General features: G+C 42.8%; 1 protein-coding gene across 3 annotated transcripts in view; it reads left to right on the top strand.

The window, feature by feature from the left end:
- LOC124145585 (sodium/glucose cotransporter 5-like) overlaps window positions 1-15,435 on the top strand; it is a 51,814-nt gene extending 36,379 nt beyond the window's left edge. For 2 of the 3 annotated variants that reach the window (XM_048389185.1, XM_048389183.1), the window contains 9 exons: window positions 513-593; window positions 1,345-1,550; window positions 2,151-2,286; window positions 4,316-4,423; window positions 5,861-6,011; window positions 7,654-7,822; window positions 8,294-8,509; window positions 9,660-9,759; window positions 14,593-15,435. In XM_048389185.1, coding sequence (XP_048245142.1) covers window positions 513-593; window positions 1,345-1,550; window positions 2,151-2,286; window positions 4,316-4,423; window positions 5,861-6,011; window positions 7,654-7,822; window positions 8,294-8,509; window positions 9,660-9,759; window positions 14,593-14,831 — 1,406 coding nt within the window. In that variant the 3' untranslated portion in view covers window positions 14,832-15,435. The remainder of the gene's footprint in view (window positions 1-512; window positions 594-1,344; window positions 1,551-2,150; window positions 2,287-4,315; window positions 4,424-5,860; window positions 6,012-7,653; window positions 7,823-8,293; window positions 8,510-9,659; window positions 9,760-14,592) is intronic. The other variant, XM_048389184.1, reaches the window with a different exon arrangement.
- The last annotated feature ends 4,495 nt before the right edge of the window (window positions 15,436-19,930 follow it).

Below are 19,930 nucleotides of genomic sequence, written 5' to 3'. Positions count from 1 at the left end.
TATAGTGGGGCTGCTTGTGTACTGTACTAGGTGAAGGGTTCCACAAGATGGCTCAAGATCGAACATGTACGTCTCTGGTTGTGCGTCGTCAGTATTACGTATGAATACATTAATGTCGCTCAGTGCTAAAGATATCCATTTAGCTGGCGTTGTACATTTCCTCAACTGTATTCTATACTCTTCACTGCAATCGCTTTTTGGGAGTCCAGAATAGAATTCTCCCCAGTACCATCTGGTTGTCGTAAGAATCAACTGAACTGGATCATTCTCCCCCGACGTCATAGAAGGTTGCTCATAATATCCACCCCTCGTTTGTCTGGACTAACAGAATATTTACAGGTCGCCGTGAAATAGCTGTAGTATTGCTGTTAACGGCGGTAAACAACATTCACTCACTATTTTCTGCACCCGATGTAGGGTTCCACTGGTACGTAGGTAGGACCTCGTCGTGTTCGGCACATCAAACTTCGTCATATCCGAACTGCATGTATTGACCCTGCTGTACTTGTCAGGCGGACTGACGGCGGTCATCTACACGGACACATTCCAGACGGTCGTCATGACGGCAGGCGCCATCTCCCTCACAGTGCTGGGTAAGTCTTCCTTCTGAAGCCAAGATTAGGGGAAACATGTACACCGTGAAACCCCTGTTAGTCCGCCCGGAGATCCCTTCTGTACCAGGCCCTTGTTGTAAACAGCCTCATCCGTACAAAACATCCCACTCCTACCCACACACACCACTCCTATCCCTACCCACCCCGACCTTAACATAGCTACCGAACACCCCACAACCTCCGCTCCCTCCCCTCCCCATCCCACCCTACCCACACACACCACTCCTATCCCTACCCACCCCGACCTTAACATAGCTACCGAACACCCCACAACCTCCGCTCCCTCCCCTCCCCATCCCACCCTACCCACACACACCACTCCTATCCCTACCCACCCCGACCTTAACATAGCTACCGAACACCCCACAACCTCCGCTCCCTCCCCTCCCCATCCCACCCTACCCACACACACCACTCCTATCCCTACCCACCCCGACCTTAACATAGCTACCGAAAAACCCCACAACCTCCGCTCCCTCCCCTACCCATCCCACCCTACCCCCCCCTTCCCCCCCCCCCCCCCCCCCCCCCCCCTCCCCCCGCCCCCGCCCATTCCCACCCCGACACACCTCTACCCTCCAAACCCGGAAATTCGCTCCGGCAGCATACCTTCAGAACACGCTCCGGGCGGACGCTCTACCATTAGATCACGGAGGCGGTCTCTTTAACAAGTAGATGTTCTAGTCTGGAAGTACACACCAGGAGTAACATCCTCACACCTCTCTCTCAGGCTTCCAGAAGATTGGTGGTTTTGACAATCTGGAACACCGCTACATGAACGCCATCCCAAGCGTCCGCGCCAACAACACCACCTGCGGCCTACCCAGGGACGACGCCTTCCACATCTTTCGTGACCCCGTGACCTCTGACCAGCCCTGGCCAGGCCTGCTAGTGCACTCGTCTCTGGGAGTCATGTGGTACTGGTGCTGTGATCAGGTTAGAGTGGTCTCCCTTGACAAAATGGCCTCACACAGGTTACTCTCCAACAACGCCGGTTTGAGCAATGTTCCAGCAATATCAAGGCGGGGGACACGGGAAAATGGGCTTCACATATTGTACCTATGTGGGGAATCGAACCTGGGTCTTCGGCGTGACGAGCCAACGATTTAACCACTACCGCCCCATGCTGGTTTGAAGGGTAGATTCTAAAAGGCTCCCGTGATAATACTGATAACAAACAGCGACAGTCGGGGTTAAGTGAAAACACCGTCAAAGGCTAAGTTGCTATGGCGAGCAACCTTATCCGTGAGCAAATTAAATAAACGGTTTTGGGTAATGCGAGTGGGATATTTCGAGTATATTTAAAGGCTCATTGGAATTATTTGAATCATGCGCTCAACGCGCCCTTGTACAACCCAATGACAAGATTAGACTTGTTTGTAACTTCCTACTTACCAATTACGAATTTTAAAAAAATTCCTTTCGACAATCAAGGTAATGTTACATTAATTCGGAAATTATGTTTTCACGAAATCATCTGCAAAACGTATCAAAATCAATTAAGTAAGCGTTTTTACTCATTGAATTGGATTCAAGGTGATTGTACAGCGCACCCTGGCGGCGAAGAGTCTGAGTCACGCCAAAGCAGGAGTTATCTTGGCTGGCTACCTCAAGTTTCTGCCTCTGTTCATCATGATCTTCCCGGGGATGATCAGCAGGGCGCTGTTCCCAGGTAGGTAATAGTTGCTATGGTACTACGTAAACAGGCACCGTAACAACAAGTACATTCAGTCAGTGGTATATTTGTCTAGATATATTGATAGGCAGAATAGATGTACAGATAGGAGATTTAGCTATGGAGGTTCTTGTAAAGCAGAATAAGCTCTACCTAGCGCTCGTTTATACTTCCCGCGTGAAAATGTAACGACAGTGTAGAGTGTATAGAGTGTATGTGAGATCTGGATCTGTGATAATAGTTACTATAATTTCTTTATCCATATTTTATAGTGTGTATGTGAAATCTGGATCTGTTCAAGGACAGGTTCTTTAATATCTCCCTCCAGATGTTATAGCATATATATGACATCTCGATCTGCAAGGACAGGTTCTATAATGTCTCTCTCCAGATGTTATAGCGTGAATGTGAGATCTGGATCCGTGATAATAGTTACTATAAATTCTTTATCCAGATGTTATAGCGTGTATGTGAGATCTGGATCTGTAAGGACAGTTACTATAAATTCTTTATCCAGATGTTATAGCGTGTATGTGAAATCAGGATCTGTAAGGACAGTTACTATAAATTCTTTATCCAGATGTTATAGCGTGTATGTGAAATCTGGATCTGTAAGGACAGTTACTATAAATTCTTTATCCAGATGTTATAGAGTGTATGTGAGATCTGGATCTGTAAGGACAGTTACTATAAATTCTTTATCCAGATGTTATAGCGTGTATGTGAAATCAGGATCTGTAAGGACAGTTACTATAAATTCTTTATCCAGATGTTATAGCGTGTATGTGAAATCAGGATCTGTAAGGACAGTTACTATAAATTCTTTATCCATATGTTATAGCGTGTATGTGAAATCAGGATCTGTAAGGACAGTTACTATAAATTCTTTATCCAGATGTTATAGCGTGTATGTGAGATCTGGATCTGTAAGGACAGTTACTATAAATTCTTTATCCAGATGTTATAGCGTGTATGTGAAATCAGGATCTGTAAGGACAGTTAATATAAATTCTTTATCCAGATGTTATAGCGTGTATGTGAAATCAGGATCTGTAAGGACAGTTACTATAAATTCTTTATCCAGATGTTATAGCGTGTATGTGAAATCTGGATCTGTAAGGACAGTTACTATAAATTCTTTATCCAGATGTTATAGCGTGTATGTGAGATCTGGATCTGTAAGGACAGTTACTATAAATTCTTTATCCAGATGTTATAGCGTGTATGTGAAATCAGGATCTGTAAGGACAGTTACTATAAATTCTTTATCCAGATGTTATAGCGTGTATGTGAAATCAGGATCTGTAAGGACAGTTACTATAAATTCTTTATCCAGATGTTATAGCGTGTATGTGAAATCAGGATCTGTAAGGACAGTTACTATAAATTCTTTATCCAGATGTTATAGCGTGTATGTGAAATCTGGATCTGTAAGGACAGTTACTATAATTTCTTTATCCAGATGTTATAGAGTGTATGTGAGATCTAGATCTGTAAGGACAGTCACTATACATTCTCCCTCCTGATGTTATAGCGTGCATGCGAGATCTGGATCCGTGATAATAGTTACTATAATTTCTTTATCCAGATGTTATAGTGTGTATGTGAGATATGGATCTGTGATAATAGTTGCTATAATTTCTTTATCCATATTTTATAGAGTGTATGTGAAATCTGGATCTGTGATAATAGTTACTATAATTTCTTTATCCAGATGTTATAGAGTGTATGTGAGATATCGATCTGTAGGTACAGTCACTATAAATTCTCCCTCCAGATGTTATAGCGTGTATGTGAGATCTGGATCTGTGATAATAGTTACTATAATTTCTTTATCCAGATGTTGTAGTGTGTATGAGAGATCAGGATCTGTAAGTACAGTCACCATACATTCTCCTTCCAGATGTTATCACGTGTAAATGACATTTGGATTTGTAAGCAGAGCTACACTATTTTCATCCTCCAGATGTTATATATGTATATTACATCGAGATCGGTGAGGATTCACCATACTTTCTGTGTCTAGACGTGATAGCGTGCGCTGATGCTGCTGAGTGCCAGAAACAGTGTGAGAACCCAGCTGGGTGTTCCAGCATCGCCTACCCCAAGCTGGTGCTGGAGATCCTGCCCGTAGGTGTGTAGTGCAGGAGTCTCGATATTACTGCTTCTTACTGTTACGTCTTGATTCCCAGGTTTAAACGTAAAGTTTAACGCAGAAAACGGTCCGTACAGAGCTAAATTGCCAAATCAGTAAATAACCACACATGATCAATTAACAAATTATACTGAAACACACAGGATTAGGTTAATGATTATAAAAGACAGTACAGTGGGTCAAATATGGGTCAGCAGCAATTTGTAACAAGCCCTATTACACTTATCGGTGCTATCACGGATGTCCACACTTTGACACAATCAATAGTCGTGACAGAGGCACGTTCTCCGTACTCGAACACAGGACACAATGCTGAAAACAGGCGGAAAAGTCGGCACATTTAGATAAGCACCCAATCGGCACGGGGTAAGTAGATTAGTCGCAAGTCAGACCAACGAATGCATCGAATTGACCTCGTCTCGCTCTTAAAGAGGTACAACCAGCCTTCTACAAAGGGTTATCTCACGCAGTTTCTTCGCATGAGGTGAATTGACAACTGGAAAGAAGCTCATTAAAGTGGAGTCTCTATATCGGGAGGTAACGAAGGTGTGAAGCGTCGGGGTGGAGCTTGGACTGTAAACAACAAAATGAAATCACTGTTTTTTACGAGCGCTTCAATTAGCTGCCACTAACATGAGAAATAAGTTACAATATATACTGCCACATAGCTTTATGTTGATGTCAACGTTCATGTGCATGTGCATCCTCATTTCTATTATTTTTAGCGTTTCATTTACATAGGTGTTCACCGTAAGGACTTCGTCTCACATGACGTAGAGGATGAGGAAATGAGTGATAATTTATTAACATTTATTGCTTCAACATAAATTTTCAATAGTTACTTCACAGTACTGTGTGCTGCAGGTCTTCATTGACGTACTATAGGTACGACACCCCTTTCTATGTTGACCAATTTATAAAAAAATGTTTACATGCATAGATTGTGAATGGTTTGGGAAGGAAAAGCACTAGACGCACAAATTTACTTCTTTCCAAATTTGTGAAATTGTGAGCCGGCGGTTCCGTATTCCATACAAATTGCCTTCGATTCGTTGTTCAACGTCTACAATTTTGTGAATGGATAAGTCAGAAACAAGTCATTTTGTCATTTTGGCTTCTTCCCTTCTCCCGTGTAGGCCTGTGAGTCCGGTTGACTTCTTCCCTTCTCCCGTGTAGGTCTGCGAGTCCTGTTGGCTTCTTCCCTTCTCCCGTGTAGGTCTGTGAGTCATGTTGACTTCCTCCCTTCTCCCGTGTAGGTCTGTGAGTCATGTTGGCTTCTTCCCTTCTCCCGTGTAGGTCTGCGAGTCATGTTGGCTTCTTCCCTTCTCCCGTGTAGGTCTGCGAGTCATGTTGGCTTCTTCCCTTCTCCCGTGTAGATCTGCGAGTCATGTTGGCTTCTTCCCTTCTCCCGTGTAGGTCTGCGAGGTCTGATGATGGCGGTGATGCTGTCAGCCATCATGAGTTCCCTCACCTCCATCTTCAACAGCGCCAGCACGCTCTTCACCATGGACCTCTGGCGGCGCATGCGCCCTAGAGCCCGACAGAGGGAGCTGCTCATTGTTGGAAGGTTATAGATAACATACCTGGTCATGCGTTTCGTTATTCATGGAATTTGAGCGTATGTTACATTTCTACATATACTGACCCGCAACAGAAACGTCACCATGGATAGATATATGAGACACCTTATTTGTCCAAACACTGTAAACATACTTTGAGACATTACAAAAAGATGAAACAAGGTTGAAATAAAAGTGTCAAATGTTATTGAAACACAACACTAGTCTCTGAGAAACTGGCATCACAAGTCAGTATCTCGTGTGTCCGCCATGTGCATTGATGACTTCCGTGCAACGTCGACACATGGAATGGATGAGGCGGTTGATGAACGCAGTTCAGCTGCAGTTGTCGGCCTTGGTCGGACGTCATTCAGCCGTCTTAGAATCTCGTCCCACATGTGCTCAATGGCATTTAAATCGGGACTGAGAGCAAACCACTGCATGGTTCTGATGCCATTCTGCTGGAGGAAGTCTCTTGTTGTTATCGCAGTGTGGGTACGGGCGCTATCATGCTGAAACTCGTGGGTGCGGCGACGTGCCAAATGAGGTATGGCGTGTGGTCTCCAGACTTGATCAGTGTATCGAGCTGCTGTGACATCATTGCCTCTCCCTGGACCGATATTCGGGAAGACCACAGGGCCGACCCTCTGTGCAAGACCAATTCCACCCCACACCATGATATGATGCTCTGACCACTCCATGAGTCTCTTTCAACAACACAAGCATCCGAATAACGTTCCCCACGGCGTCGCCAGACTCTCTCTCTCTCTCGCTCTCTCTCTCTCTCTCTCTGCAATCTGCTGTCGAGATACAGTAACGGCTCCCGTCTGAGAAGAGTACTCTTCTCCACTGCTGGCGGCGCCAATGCTGGTGCTGTATTGCCCACTGAAGACGGTTCTGGCGATGACGTGGTGTCAGAATGGGTCCTCGGTGTGGCCTGTGACAGTGAAGGTGTCTGCTCGTCAATCGTCGACGCACGGTGTCCGCACTAATGTGTCGCTGGTGTGTCCCCATGATCTGTCGAGCAGTTTCCGCAGCAGATGCTGTCTTGAAGATGCTGTCGCACAATCTGACGATCCTGACGTCGGGTCGTGACCCTTGGTCTTCCACTAAGTGATCGGTCATCTGTAGTGTTGGTGGTCTGGTACCGTTGCTGGGGCCTGTATATGGTCCTAACGTGGACTTGAAATGCATTGGCTACTTACCGGCGGGCGGTTTGTCCAGCTTGCAATCGTCCAAGGGCTTGCTGTCCACGTGCATCGGGTTACCATGGCCGTTGCCGTGATGCGTTTGGGCGATCGATTTTATTGTCATCTGCTTTGTTTTTTATCATCAAATTTAATTTTTCCGGACAAGGTAATGTTAAATTTTAGAATTTTAGACAAAAGTTACCCAGATATTTAAATGACACCTTTTCATGCAATGTTACTTGGGGTGACGTTTCTTTTGCGGTTCAGTATATGTATATATCCAGGAATATCCATTTATCCACCTCTTATGATCAGCAGAGACTGTTAGGAACGAATTCTAACCCGGAATCCACACTGGACTTCCATACTTCTATACTCCATAAATAATTTAAGAACACAAATGAATTGGTCATCCCAATCACACAGATTGTCTTCTACAACACGCTCCTTCCTGTTTCAGGGTAGCTATCGTAGCTTTGTGCGGAGTCAGCATATTGTGGATTCCTATGGTTCGCTCCTCCCAAGGGGGACAACTCTTCAACTACATCCAGGCTATACAGGGATATCTAGGAACCCCGATAGGGCCTCTTTTCATCATGGCGGTTCTCTGGAAACGGATGAATGAAGCAGTGAGGGTTTCAGCTTTGTTATCACAGAATTTACAATGCATTGTTTGTGAGGTAACGTTGTGTTTATTAGTGTGTGAGGGAGACAGACGAAATGGACAGCCTTCAATTTCATTACAGCTTTGAAGATTATTTATAAAAAAAAGCACGAAGTGGCAAGAGATATAGTACGGAGATGTCAGGGATCATAATCGGGAGATCTTGGATTCTAACCCATGATCCTCGGGTTGTTTTGAAAAAGTGTTTTTGAAGAAAATCCAGAAAAAGATGTTCTACTAAGGTTTGTTTACTGGATGTCTTGAAAATGTTAGATGTTGTTTTTGCTACAATGAACATCCCAGGCTGCCCCAGGAACACTACCTGGCCGGTCCTTTACGAGACCTCCTCTAAAGGAAGGTTCGTGACATCTTCTCGTTGAGAGGAGTAATAGATCGGATTAACTGAGACTGATTATCATAATTATATCCTTTATAGGGAGCGTTTTGGGGCTTGTTGATAAGTCAGATGTGCGGCGTGATACGGATGGTGTTAGACTTCGTGTACCCACTGCCTCCCTGCGGTGAGCCGGACACACGTCCGCGGATAGTGTCTTACGTCCACTACACCTACTTCAGCATCTTCATCTTCTTCTTCACCTGCGTCTGCATCTACGTCTTCAGCTACACCGCCAAACCGCCAACAGAGGAGCAGGTTCGATGCTTTAGAGTCAGGTAGTGAGTAGTGTTTTACGCCGCTTTGAGCAATATTCCAGCAATATCACGGCAGGTGTGTGTGTGTGTGTGTGTGTGTGTGTGTGTGTGTGTGTGTGTGTGTAATTATCTTTTTCAAAAGCTTTTCATGTTTGGGTCCTTTACTTATTGGCTTCTTTGTGTATTTTTATAAAACTGAAATTAGTTAAAGCTCGTCGGGAAAACGGCGGATCTGTTAATTGAGTAATTAATAAACCACGTCACTTTATACAACCAGATGGGTAATGTAACCTATCAGCAACAAATCTAAGACTGTATATTAGCTCAGACAATCTATTGCTGGAATGGCACAGAGGTGTATCCTGAATTACTGAAAGGTGTGTGTATGTGTGTGTATGTGTGTGTGGTGTGTGTATGGTGTGTGTGTGTATGTGTGTGTGGTGTGTGTATGTGTGTGTGGTGTGTGTATGTGTGTGTGGTGTGTGTATGTGTGTGTGTGTGCGAGAATAGGGGCTCATCACCGCATATTCACGGTCTAAAGGAACCTTACCCAAATATGTCAGAAATATTGTGTATCTGTTTTGATGTTTATCGACGCAATATTCAGCAATATCCAGAGATCGATAGAGTGAACAACGTTCTACGTATTCGGAGAAAGATGTGACGGAAAGAGGTAACATCTGGGTTTCCAGGTTCCTCACAACTACTGCGGTTGTCTGGCACATCCCCGACTACACGCCTCTATCTGCATGTCGCGGATGGTCCCGTCGTCTCATGAACCGTCATTCACCATGTAACGGAAACCTATGATCCAAGGCTGGAACTCCAGATTCGCACTTATGGGCGGATCCAGAGGGGGTAGGGTGGGGTACAGGAAGACCGCCCCCTCCCCTTTTGAAAAGCAAACGTTGTATGTTGTAGGCAGTAAAACTATCTGAATTTTTTTTTGGATATTTTGGACGCATCTCTTTAAAAAATGCTGGATCCGCCGTTGACCCTGATTATGTTTGTCTGTCGCCTGTATCTTCTCACGGCAAGCAGACACGCCATGATATAACCGACACAGATCCAAGAGAGTGGCCTAAGTAGTATACAGTGTAGTTCATGAAAATACTGACTTTATTGAATCAATTGTCTCTGTACTTATTCAGCTGCGTGGGGTCACATGGTGGACGAGGGTAGGCCGGAAAGAAGAATCTTCCACAAACGTCCTTGAAGAGCAGGGCACGAACGACAACTCTGACAGACAAAGTAGGACTTTGTTCTGTCTATAATAATGAAAACACCCTCTATGGCCTAGTTATACATTTTAAACGCCAGGAATTAAATTACAGATGTACAATGTATGTATCCTACTTTCATTCCGTATGTTTGTGGGAAACAGAGAAAGGCGTTTGACTGTAAATTCAAAACGTCAATGCCAGAGACTCACCAGTCTCGATTATCTGCCGAAACAGATTCCATTGGGCGTAAAGGCAAATTAGTGATGAAATTATATGAATGGATCACTGAAAACAAAGGTGTTCACTTTCATTTTTTAATTAGAATTCCCGTGACATATCCTGGCGCAAATTAGTGACCCACGATCGCCTTTAATCGAATTACTGCTCGTCAGGGTTCCCTCGGAACAGAAATAGCTAACTAATTAGAGACTAGATATAGCTCCGTGTAAAGCCGAACTTTTAATGACGCAGATCAAGAAACAACACGTGCTGTAATAATTCTGCAGGTGACGTAATTGGTTAAGCAAGTTTAGGGACGACTTCTGTGAAGATAGACTCGAATATAATCTAAAGAAATCGGATATAAAGAATTTTGATATAAAGAATTCGGATAAAAATGCTTTCAATCGGATAAAACGTTAAATAAGGCTACAGCCAATAAGTACGGTGTCAACAGTCACCACTGCTTCAGTACCTGCACCCTCGAGATATAAACTATCATTCCATATAATAGAGCCGTTATTAGAAATTGCTTCCTGTAATACTTTTCTGACTAAATATACTCATGTTGAAACACAGAAACGAAAATCGATTATCTACTGGCTGTTGCTAGGCAATGGCCAATTCAATTGCTTCAGACACGGTGAGTGAGTCTGCATCTTTGCACCAGGTGTTATACCTCAGTACCCGCGACTATCTTGAGGTGAGGTGAGGTGAAATTGGGTTTAACGTCGCGTCCAAGATTATTGCACTTATATAGCGACGTGCATGCACGTGTATGTGTGTGTGTGGCTGCTTGTACTAGTCCGGACTGATGCCGATTTATAGTGCTAGCTCACTGAGATACCATGCCGCAGTTTAACATGAATACCCCACTCAGACACAGTATACTGACTCCGAGCCGACCAGTCCTTGTTTTAGCCCCTTAATGCCGAGCGCCAGACATGGTAACAACAAGTACAATCTTTTAACGTCTTTTTGTATGACGCGGCCCGGGATCGAACCCTGGACCTTCCGCTCTCCGGGCGGACGCTCTACCACAAGACCACGGAGGCGGTCACTATCTTGAGAAACATACAAGGGTGTATTAAACACATACCACAACATGAAACAACGTGCAGCAACATTCAGCTATTGTACCTATGTCGGGATTTGAACCCGGTGTTGTAGGCTCAAATGACTCCCCAGGCTCAGACCAGACGACTAGAGTTATTTGAGCCTAGGCTCAGATGACACCCCTTTGGCCCAAACGACTCCCCCGTCGTTGGCTCAGATAACTCCCCAGGGTCAGACGACTAGAGTTATTTGAACCTAGGCTCAGATGACTCCCCCAGGCCCAAACGACCCACCCCCCCCCCCCCCCCCCCCACCCCCCCACCCCCCCGTCGTTGGCTCAGATAACTCACCAGGCTCAAATGACTCCTCCATTTGTTTTGAAGAATACAAATTTCTTGACACTAATTGTGCAACATTCTGAGAATGTCGTACACAAGTAATATTTTTTCGATGATTCAGCATAGTATTTTCGATGATTGCACCCCATTGTTTTACATATTGTGAAATAACAAGATTTTTTGCATAATAAGATCTTATGTGATAAATTTGAAGGACATTATCAAGTCATTTCGTTTAGACTTTTTAAATACAGGTACACATCAGCAACTCTGACATAATGGCTGGATATGATGTGATAGTGACGCTTTACTGCAATATTTGTTGAACTTGGAAAAGATTTGTGTTCAATATTCTGATTTACTAACTTTGTATTTCAAATAATACTGCACCTGATGTTTGATTGTAATGTCTATTATATTTTTTAGAAAGATAATTATATTGGCACTATGACCTGTTTGGCAATCTTATTTCTTCATGTGAAATGTTTTTATACACGCACGATCATTATGTAACAAAATTAATGGAAATTAATATTGTTCAAAACGTACTCGGCGCGATGATATGGCATGACATGGATGTAAGGGTCGATGGAGTTTACTTTATCATATAATGGGTAGGTTTCTCGGCAGGATAAAGCCAACGGATAAAAACGATATCCGTTGGGGTCATATGCGGATAGAGATGCAAATATCAAAGGTAAAGTAGGACTACTTTCACTGTTTATAAACAAGCATGGCGTCGCCCTCGTCATTCGGCGATCGAGTCAGAATTAACCATCGTGAATCTGGATAAACTACAGGGATTATTGCTATCATTATCAAACGAACAGTCTAATATACTGAAAATCAGTGTCTAACTGTGACGTAGCTAAGGCATTTTATAAGTTTTGGCAACTTTCGAGATATAAATTTCGAAACAATTTTGCGAGGGCACGAGGCCTAGCCAAGCGGGATCAGTAGTCATATCTGTGTTTGTAGACCTCTGTGGCTTGAAACCTTCTCCACAAATCAAAATGGTTGGATTCGGCCGAAATATGTTTGAACTGTTACCTTGTTTCGTTTTGTCGCTGTGTGTACATCTGACTACACTTCTTAACGTTATGAAAGGACAGACCGACTGTCAACAACGTCTGACCGTGGCCATGACGTCTCATAGACTAGAGTTAGAGTAGCTTCCCTTTGACAAAGGGCAGTTACTCTAGCGGACAGACCGATGGATTGCCGCGAAAGGCATTTACAAACAACTGTTGTTTTGCCTATAAGTTGCTTCGCCACTGTATAAGAAACAGATTTCAGTTGGAACTATATTGGCTACTGTCACTGTCCGACTGACTAATCACTTACCCTGTGACGTAATAAATATTAATGCGCGCATTCCAGGAAAACTCGCAATGTTTCGGTAATGTTTGTGAGAGAGGGAAAGCGATTTTAAAGCACAGAATTAAAGAATGACATTATATGATAAAGAGGTTATCACGCTTGTGTGTTTGGGGATGGTAAATATCCTGTATTAGGAATAAACACTATGTATTTAGCTCGCCAAGGCTCGCTAAATACAATGTTTATTCCTAATGCAGGATATTTACCATCCCCAAGCACACTCGCGTGATAACCTCTATGTATCAGACCTCGACTGCAGTAACTGAATGGTCGGCCTGTAGTCAACTCAGAGACAACGGATCCTCACACTAACTTCCTGATGTTCACATCAGACACAACGTGCAGATGGTTTAGAATTTAGTGCACAAGTATTCGTTCCATCTGACTTCATTATATCGACTGCGCTATAACATACACCCGGAGTTGAATTTATTGTTTTCGCAGGGTCCACGGTTTGTGTGTTCGAATCCAGATTTACTCGGTTTATGATCCTTGGTCTGTTGAACGCTGGGTAGATTAGGTCCCCAGACTCCACTGCCGGTCAAACCGCCTTCGTGGTGTTGTGGACAGCAAAGGTCGGTGGTTCGAACCCCGGTCGCGTCATTCAAAAATACTTTAAAAATGTTGTACTTGTTGTTACCATGCCTGGCGCGCGGCATTAAGGGGATAAGCCAGAACTGTTGGTCAGTGTAGTGTGTCTGAGTGGCATGGTATCTCAGTGGGATAGCACAATAACACCGGCATAAGTCCGAAGTAGGTACAACCTCTCTCTCTCTCTCTCTCACTTTCTTTTTATCGCTCTCTCTTTATCTCTCTCTCTTTATCGCTCTCTCTCTTTATCTCTCTTTTTATCGCTCTCTTTATCTCTCTCTTTATCTCTCTCTCTTTATCGCTCTCTCTCTTAATCGCTCACTCTCTCTTTATCTCTCTCTTTTTATCGCTCTCTTTATCTCTCTCTTTATCGCTCTCTCTTTATCGCTCTCTCTTTATCGCTCTCTTTATCTCTCTCTTTATCGATCTCTCTCTTTATCGCTCTCTCTCTCTTAATCGCTCACTCTCTCTTTATCTCTCTCTTTTTATCGCTCTCTTTATCTCTCTCTTTATCGCTATCTCTTTATCGCTCTCTCTTTATCGCTCTCTCTTTATCGCTCTCTTTCTCTTTATCTCTCTTTTTATCGCTTTCTTTATCTCTCTCTTTATCGCTGTCTCTTTTTATCGCTCTCTCTCTTTATCTCTCTTTTTATCTCTCTTTTTATCGCTCTCTTTATCTCTCTCTTTATCGCTCTCTCTTTATCGCTCTCTTTCTCTTTATCTCTCTTTTTATCGCTTTCTTTATCTCTCTCTTTATCGCTCTGTCTCTTTTTATCGCTCTCTCTCTTTATCTCTCTTTTTATCGCTCCTTTTATCGCTCTCTTTATCTCTCTCTTTATCGCTCTCTCTCTTTATCTCTCTCTCTTTATCGCTCTCTTTATCTCTCTTTATCGATCTCTCTCTTTATCGCTCTCTCTCTCTCTTAATCGCTCACTCTCTCTTTATCTCTCTCTTTTTATCGCTCTCTCTTTATCTCTCTCTTTATTGCTCTCTCTTTATCGCTCTCTCTTTATCGCTCTCTTTCTCTTTATCTCTCTTTTTATCGCTTTCTTTATCTCTCTCTTTATCGCTGTCTCTTTTTATCGCTCTCTCTCTCTTTATCATTCTCTTTCTCTCTCTCTCTTTCTCTCTATCTCTCTTTATCACTTTCTTTCTCTATTTCTCTGTCTCCCTCTCTTCTGTGGCGTTAAACAACATTCACCCCCACTTCGTGCGGACCTCTGTCATATAACTGAAATACTGTTCAAACTAACAAGGCCATTTTTTAATGTTACCAGCATTTCAAGTCGGGGCCGCCAACACAGCCGATGAAACAAGAGAGGGAAGGTGTTCTTATTGGACTGGCGTCATCTGCGGAATACCAAAGGACCATGGGACGGCGGATGAGATCCAGGACATTGATGATGACCATAAGCGCCAATTCCTGAAAGACAGATCGAAATGGAGGCTGATTTTAAACTTTAATGCTGGGCTCGGATTGGTTGTTATGGCTTTCATGTATGGCTATTTCAAATAAAGCACCACACACTGTTGTCCACTAGAAAATGCTTGCTGATTGGCTAATTCTCGTCTATCGTTCCACACACTCCTTCCTTGATATCACTCACGCACCATATCGCACCACATTGTCTATTCAAAACTTTGTCCATCTTTCTTTTCCTGTTTGAAGACTTCACACACTAATGAGATAAACACATGTTGCAAAATGCTCAGCTTTCATCGAGAAATGTGACCAACGTTTCCATTACGTATTTATCCTAACACGTGCAGAAATCATAGCTCTATGGATAGCTAGTTTTAACTAATTTCAGTTTCAGAAAATACACAAAGAAGCCAATAAGTAAAGGACCCAAACATAAAACGCTTGAAAAAAAATAAAATTAAAGTAACAATAAACTTTAAATTTTATAAAAATATCATTCCAATCCTCAAACGAAGTCTTATTAAAGTCGTGAAGCAGGGTTATTAAAGACTAGTGTTCAATGCCGAAATCGAATGTTAAGGGTGTGTTTGCTCTCCCTGAAGAATATTTGTAAAGCATACGTCTGTCCACACAGTGTTATTAATGTCTAGTATACAATTTAATGTATGTAGAGATTGCAAATTCTACATTATCAAAAGGGTGTATGTCTGTGTAAAAGTTGCGATTGTAACATTGAGGTCAGTCTTTGGCCTGTTCCACAAATACATCTTAACGCTGCCATAGTCGTAAGTCTGTGTTAAGGTACGGGAGTTACGAACGTCTTAGCGCTGAGATAGATTTGTTGATCGAGTTTCAAAGAATATATCTGATATAAAAAAAACACTAGGATGAGATTCTATTTAACGACACATTAAACTCAACACTAAATGGTCGGGCATAATTCGTGTCAGACTTATGATTGTAACGAACCTCTGCTCTTGACACTGTTAGTTATACAGGATAACTCCTTAACCTGTATCTCGGTTAATTGTCGCATATGTCAACCGATTTCTCGTTCTTTGGCAATGGAGATCAGATTACACTTAACGTCAGTTTGACAATGAAATCAATTGGCTCCCCACACTGAATCATTTCCCTGTAAAATCTACACAACAGAAAAACATGGCAACACGCGATTGGAAGAAAGAGCACCAAGTAAACAGAAGTTAATTATGAATATATTTAACATGGTTTCATATAACAGTTATCAATAGAACGTGCATGAACAAAATACACGACTTGCTCCTCAAACTCGGCCCAGTATGACAGCGACAGACATAATCCACATTTGGTACTATTATCTGTGATTAGTTAGGATTTGAGTTACTCGCGATCGCTGCGGTAATATCTTGGTCGGAAACCTAGGATAATGTCATCCCTCGCGTTATTACTTCTGTCGTTAATTAGTACCAGGATACCAAATTTGTTGCAAGGATCATTGCTTGGCGTCGGTCGGCATTTATAAGCAAATGGTCTACATTCATGTTGTGTTCAGACAGAAACAAAGCAATTTGGCATTGTGTTTCCAATATCTCTGAAGGACAAATGTAATGAGATAGGACTCATTTATTCATTCATACGTCTCTTGCTCAAATGTTGTGTGATCAGGGTTACAACATTGAAAGCCCCTGCAAAGCTTCAAAACTTTTTATGTTAGGCACGTAGGCAAATTTGAAGCATCTGTGACAAAATGATGTCCGATGCAGTTCCCTTTTACTATATGTTCCTGTGTATATTTATAGGAACAATTGACTTGCCTTTTCATGTGTTTGTTACGGGGGCAACCAGGGTGGAAGGATACGGTCCCCGTTTTGCGAACACCTGCTGTCATCACAATGTGATAGTGATTTATTTTCTTCAGAACGTTCACTCTCTGAGAATACTTCCATCAGATGAACCCTGTCTTTGACCCCAAGCTAAAAAAGAAGGCTGCGTGGGCTCTTTAGCCCATTAGCTGTAAGCTTTCTAAAACGATTCGTATTCATTTTTTTGCCGCCTCGATTCGGAAACCTCACACAGAGCACAAACTTTGGGTGAAGATGCAATGGCGCTCAAAAACGAGAGGGTGCATGAAATAATCCAAATGTTCTGACGCCTCTGTACTTTCTACTACTGACTGCGTCCAGCACTTGCATATACCATTTCCTGTGCGGGGTTGCAAAAGGCGTCAGGACCCGTGAAGATCGGGGAAGAATAGGTCTTCACCAACCCATGCTTGCTGTAAAAGGCGACTATGCTTGTCGTAACCCGCCTAACGGGATCGGGTGGTCAGGCTCGCTGACTTGGTTGATGCATGTCATCATATCCCTATTGCGTGGATCGATGCTTATGATGTCAATCACACGATTGTCATTGCTATCACTTCTTATACTTCAATGGTAAGTGTTTTTACCTTTCCGCAGACCGCCTCCGTGGTCTAGTGGATAGAGCGTCTGCCTGGTGGGCGAAAGGTCGGTGGTTTGATCCTTCAGCCGCGTCATACCATGACGTTATATTGTAATAATTGTACTTATTGTTATACCGTTTAGCGCTAGACATTAAGGGGTTAAAACAAGGACTGGTCGGCTCGGAGTTCCTGTGTTGAGGCATGGCGTTGTTAACATTTTATGTCTGTTTCAGTTAATTTCTGCAGCGGTAACACGGGAACATCTTATTGAATTGGAACCCCGTGAAAATCCGAGTTAGAATTGTCTTAAGCAATCCATGCTGTCGTAAGAGGTGACTAACGGGATCAGGTGGTCAGGCTCGTTGAACCCGACTGATGCATGTCATCGTATCCAAGTTGCGTAGATCACTGCTTATGATGTGAATCACTGGATTGTCTGGTCCAGACTCGATTATTTACAGACCGCCGTCATATAGCTGGAATATTGCCGAGTGCGGCATTAAACAGCAGAGAAAGAAACAAAATATTTATTTATTTTACAGCCGCTTCGACGACTTTTGTTTTGTTTGTTTGTTGTTTAACGCCGCACTCAGCAATATCACAGCTATATGACGGCAGTCCGAAAATAATCGAGTCTGGACAGGACATTCCAGTGATTGACATCATGACCATCGATCCTCGCAATTGGGATACGATGACATGCATCAATCAAGTCAGCGAGTCTGACCAACCGATCCCGTTAGTCGCCTCTTACGACAAGCATGGTCGCCTTTTACAGCAAGCATGGGTTGGTGAAGACCTATTCTACCCTAAGTCTTCACAGGTCTTCGACGGCTTAATGTGCGGGACTCGCGGGGCGTCTTATTGTGTCTTTATTTATATACTGGTTGTATTATTTATACGATATTTGTATTAATAATGATATTATTTTTCTTATTTATGACTTGACCTAGCAAGGGATATTAAACGATGGGTCGCTTACAATGAAAAGAAAACAACCGCAATTAGGCACCGGTATTCTTATTAAATCGTCACTTCATTTTGGTCGACACTGTACCCATCAGTAGGTAAAGGACCATTGACCTGCATATAGGGTCATCATTTCATATTCTGGCGCGGGGGTGGGGGTGGGGGTGGGGGTGGGGGTGTATTTGTCTGGAGATGAGACAGTTCTTTCAGCTACAGCAGCAGCGCCACATATAGTTTTAATGACGACTAAGAGCCTGATTATTTTTTAGGAAAATCACCTTGCAAGTATTTTCTTCTTTTTCGATAGTCTAAGGCATAATTATTTTTTTCAAGAATTTTCTGTGACATTTGATTTTTTTCGATAAATTCCCAGGTTCACCCAGGAATATCAAATGATCGGTCCTTACGAGTCCGTCGAAATCGGTGGAGTGAGTGAGTATGGTTTTACGCCGCTTTTAGCAATATTCCAGCAATATCACGGCGGGGACACCAGAAATGGGCTCGAAATCGGTGGAAGGTGATGTGAAACGCTTAACATTTGACATGAAAAGGCAGGAAAGTTGAACCCTATTCTCATTTCAACATAAGTACGGAAACACAAACAATTTTTTTGTTTTATAATCCTGCATAGCGAAGGGCATCAGATCGGCTCTTGTCTTATGCATATATACACATATTCACAATTAATATGAACAGATTGTGAGGAAAATACATCATTTCATGATAAGGAAGAGAATATATGGATGTCAACTTCTTTATTATGAGGGACACAACGTTTCGGAGTATATGCTTACTCCTTCATCAGGTGAATGGATATGCACCGAAACGTTGTGTTTCTCATAGTAAAAAAGTTTACATCCATATATTCTCTTCCTGTTGTGTATCACTTCTAAATGCCTTTCAAAGACATCATTTTATGATAATTTGTATGTCTAATTGCTTTACATAAAGCTCATTCGTGGAACAATTTAACGTTAACTGGCGTCTTCTTGGGATAAGATGTTCCATGTATGATGTATAGTCATATGTGAGTTTGTTTGTTTGTTTCCAGATATATGACAGCGGTCTGTAAATAATCGAGTCTGGACCAGACAATCCAGTGATAGACATCATAAGCATTGATCTACGCAATTGGGATACGATGACATGCATCAACCGGGTTCAACGAGCCTGACCACCTGATCCCGTTAGTCACCTCTTACGACAGCATGGATTGCTTAAGACAATTCTAACTCGGATTTTGACGGGGTTCCAATTCAATAAGATGTTCACGTGTTACAGCTGCAGAAATTAATTGAAACAGACATAAAATGTTAACAACGCGATGCCTTAACACAGGAAGTTCGAAATAATTCCCCCCCACTCATCCCCGGTTTGTTTGTTTGTTGTTTAACGCCCCACTCCAGCTATAAGACGGCGGTCTGTAAATAATCGAGTCTGGACCAGAGAATCCAGTTATTGACGTCATGAGCATCGACCTACGCAATTGGGATACGATGAAATGTATCAACCAACTCAGCTAGCCTGACCACCCGATCCCGTTAGTCGCCTCTTACGACATGCAGTCACCTCTTACATGCATGGGTTGCTGAAGACCTTTTCGACTCTGGATCTGCACATCTCCGGCGGCAGATTGCTACTACTCTTGGCTTGTAACTCATGTCTAGCAGTACAAGATATAGTTTTGAAAACATTGCATCATAAGATAAGTGGGGGGTAATTTTTTGGAAAAGATGAGGTGAGGCGTTCAAAAATACTGCACTTATGTAGCAAAGTGCATGCATGTGCGTTTTGTGCG

This window comes from Haliotis rufescens, unplaced genomic scaffold (genome assembly GCF_023055435.1).
Source record: "Haliotis rufescens isolate VD_foot unplaced genomic scaffold, xgHalRufe1.0.p SCAF_8, whole genome shotgun sequence".
Taxonomy (NCBI): domain Eukaryota; kingdom Metazoa; phylum Mollusca; class Gastropoda; order Lepetellida; family Haliotidae; genus Haliotis; species Haliotis rufescens.
The sequence above is the reverse complement of the archived record's forward strand: the minus strand, read 5'-3'. Positions and strand labels throughout refer to the sequence as shown.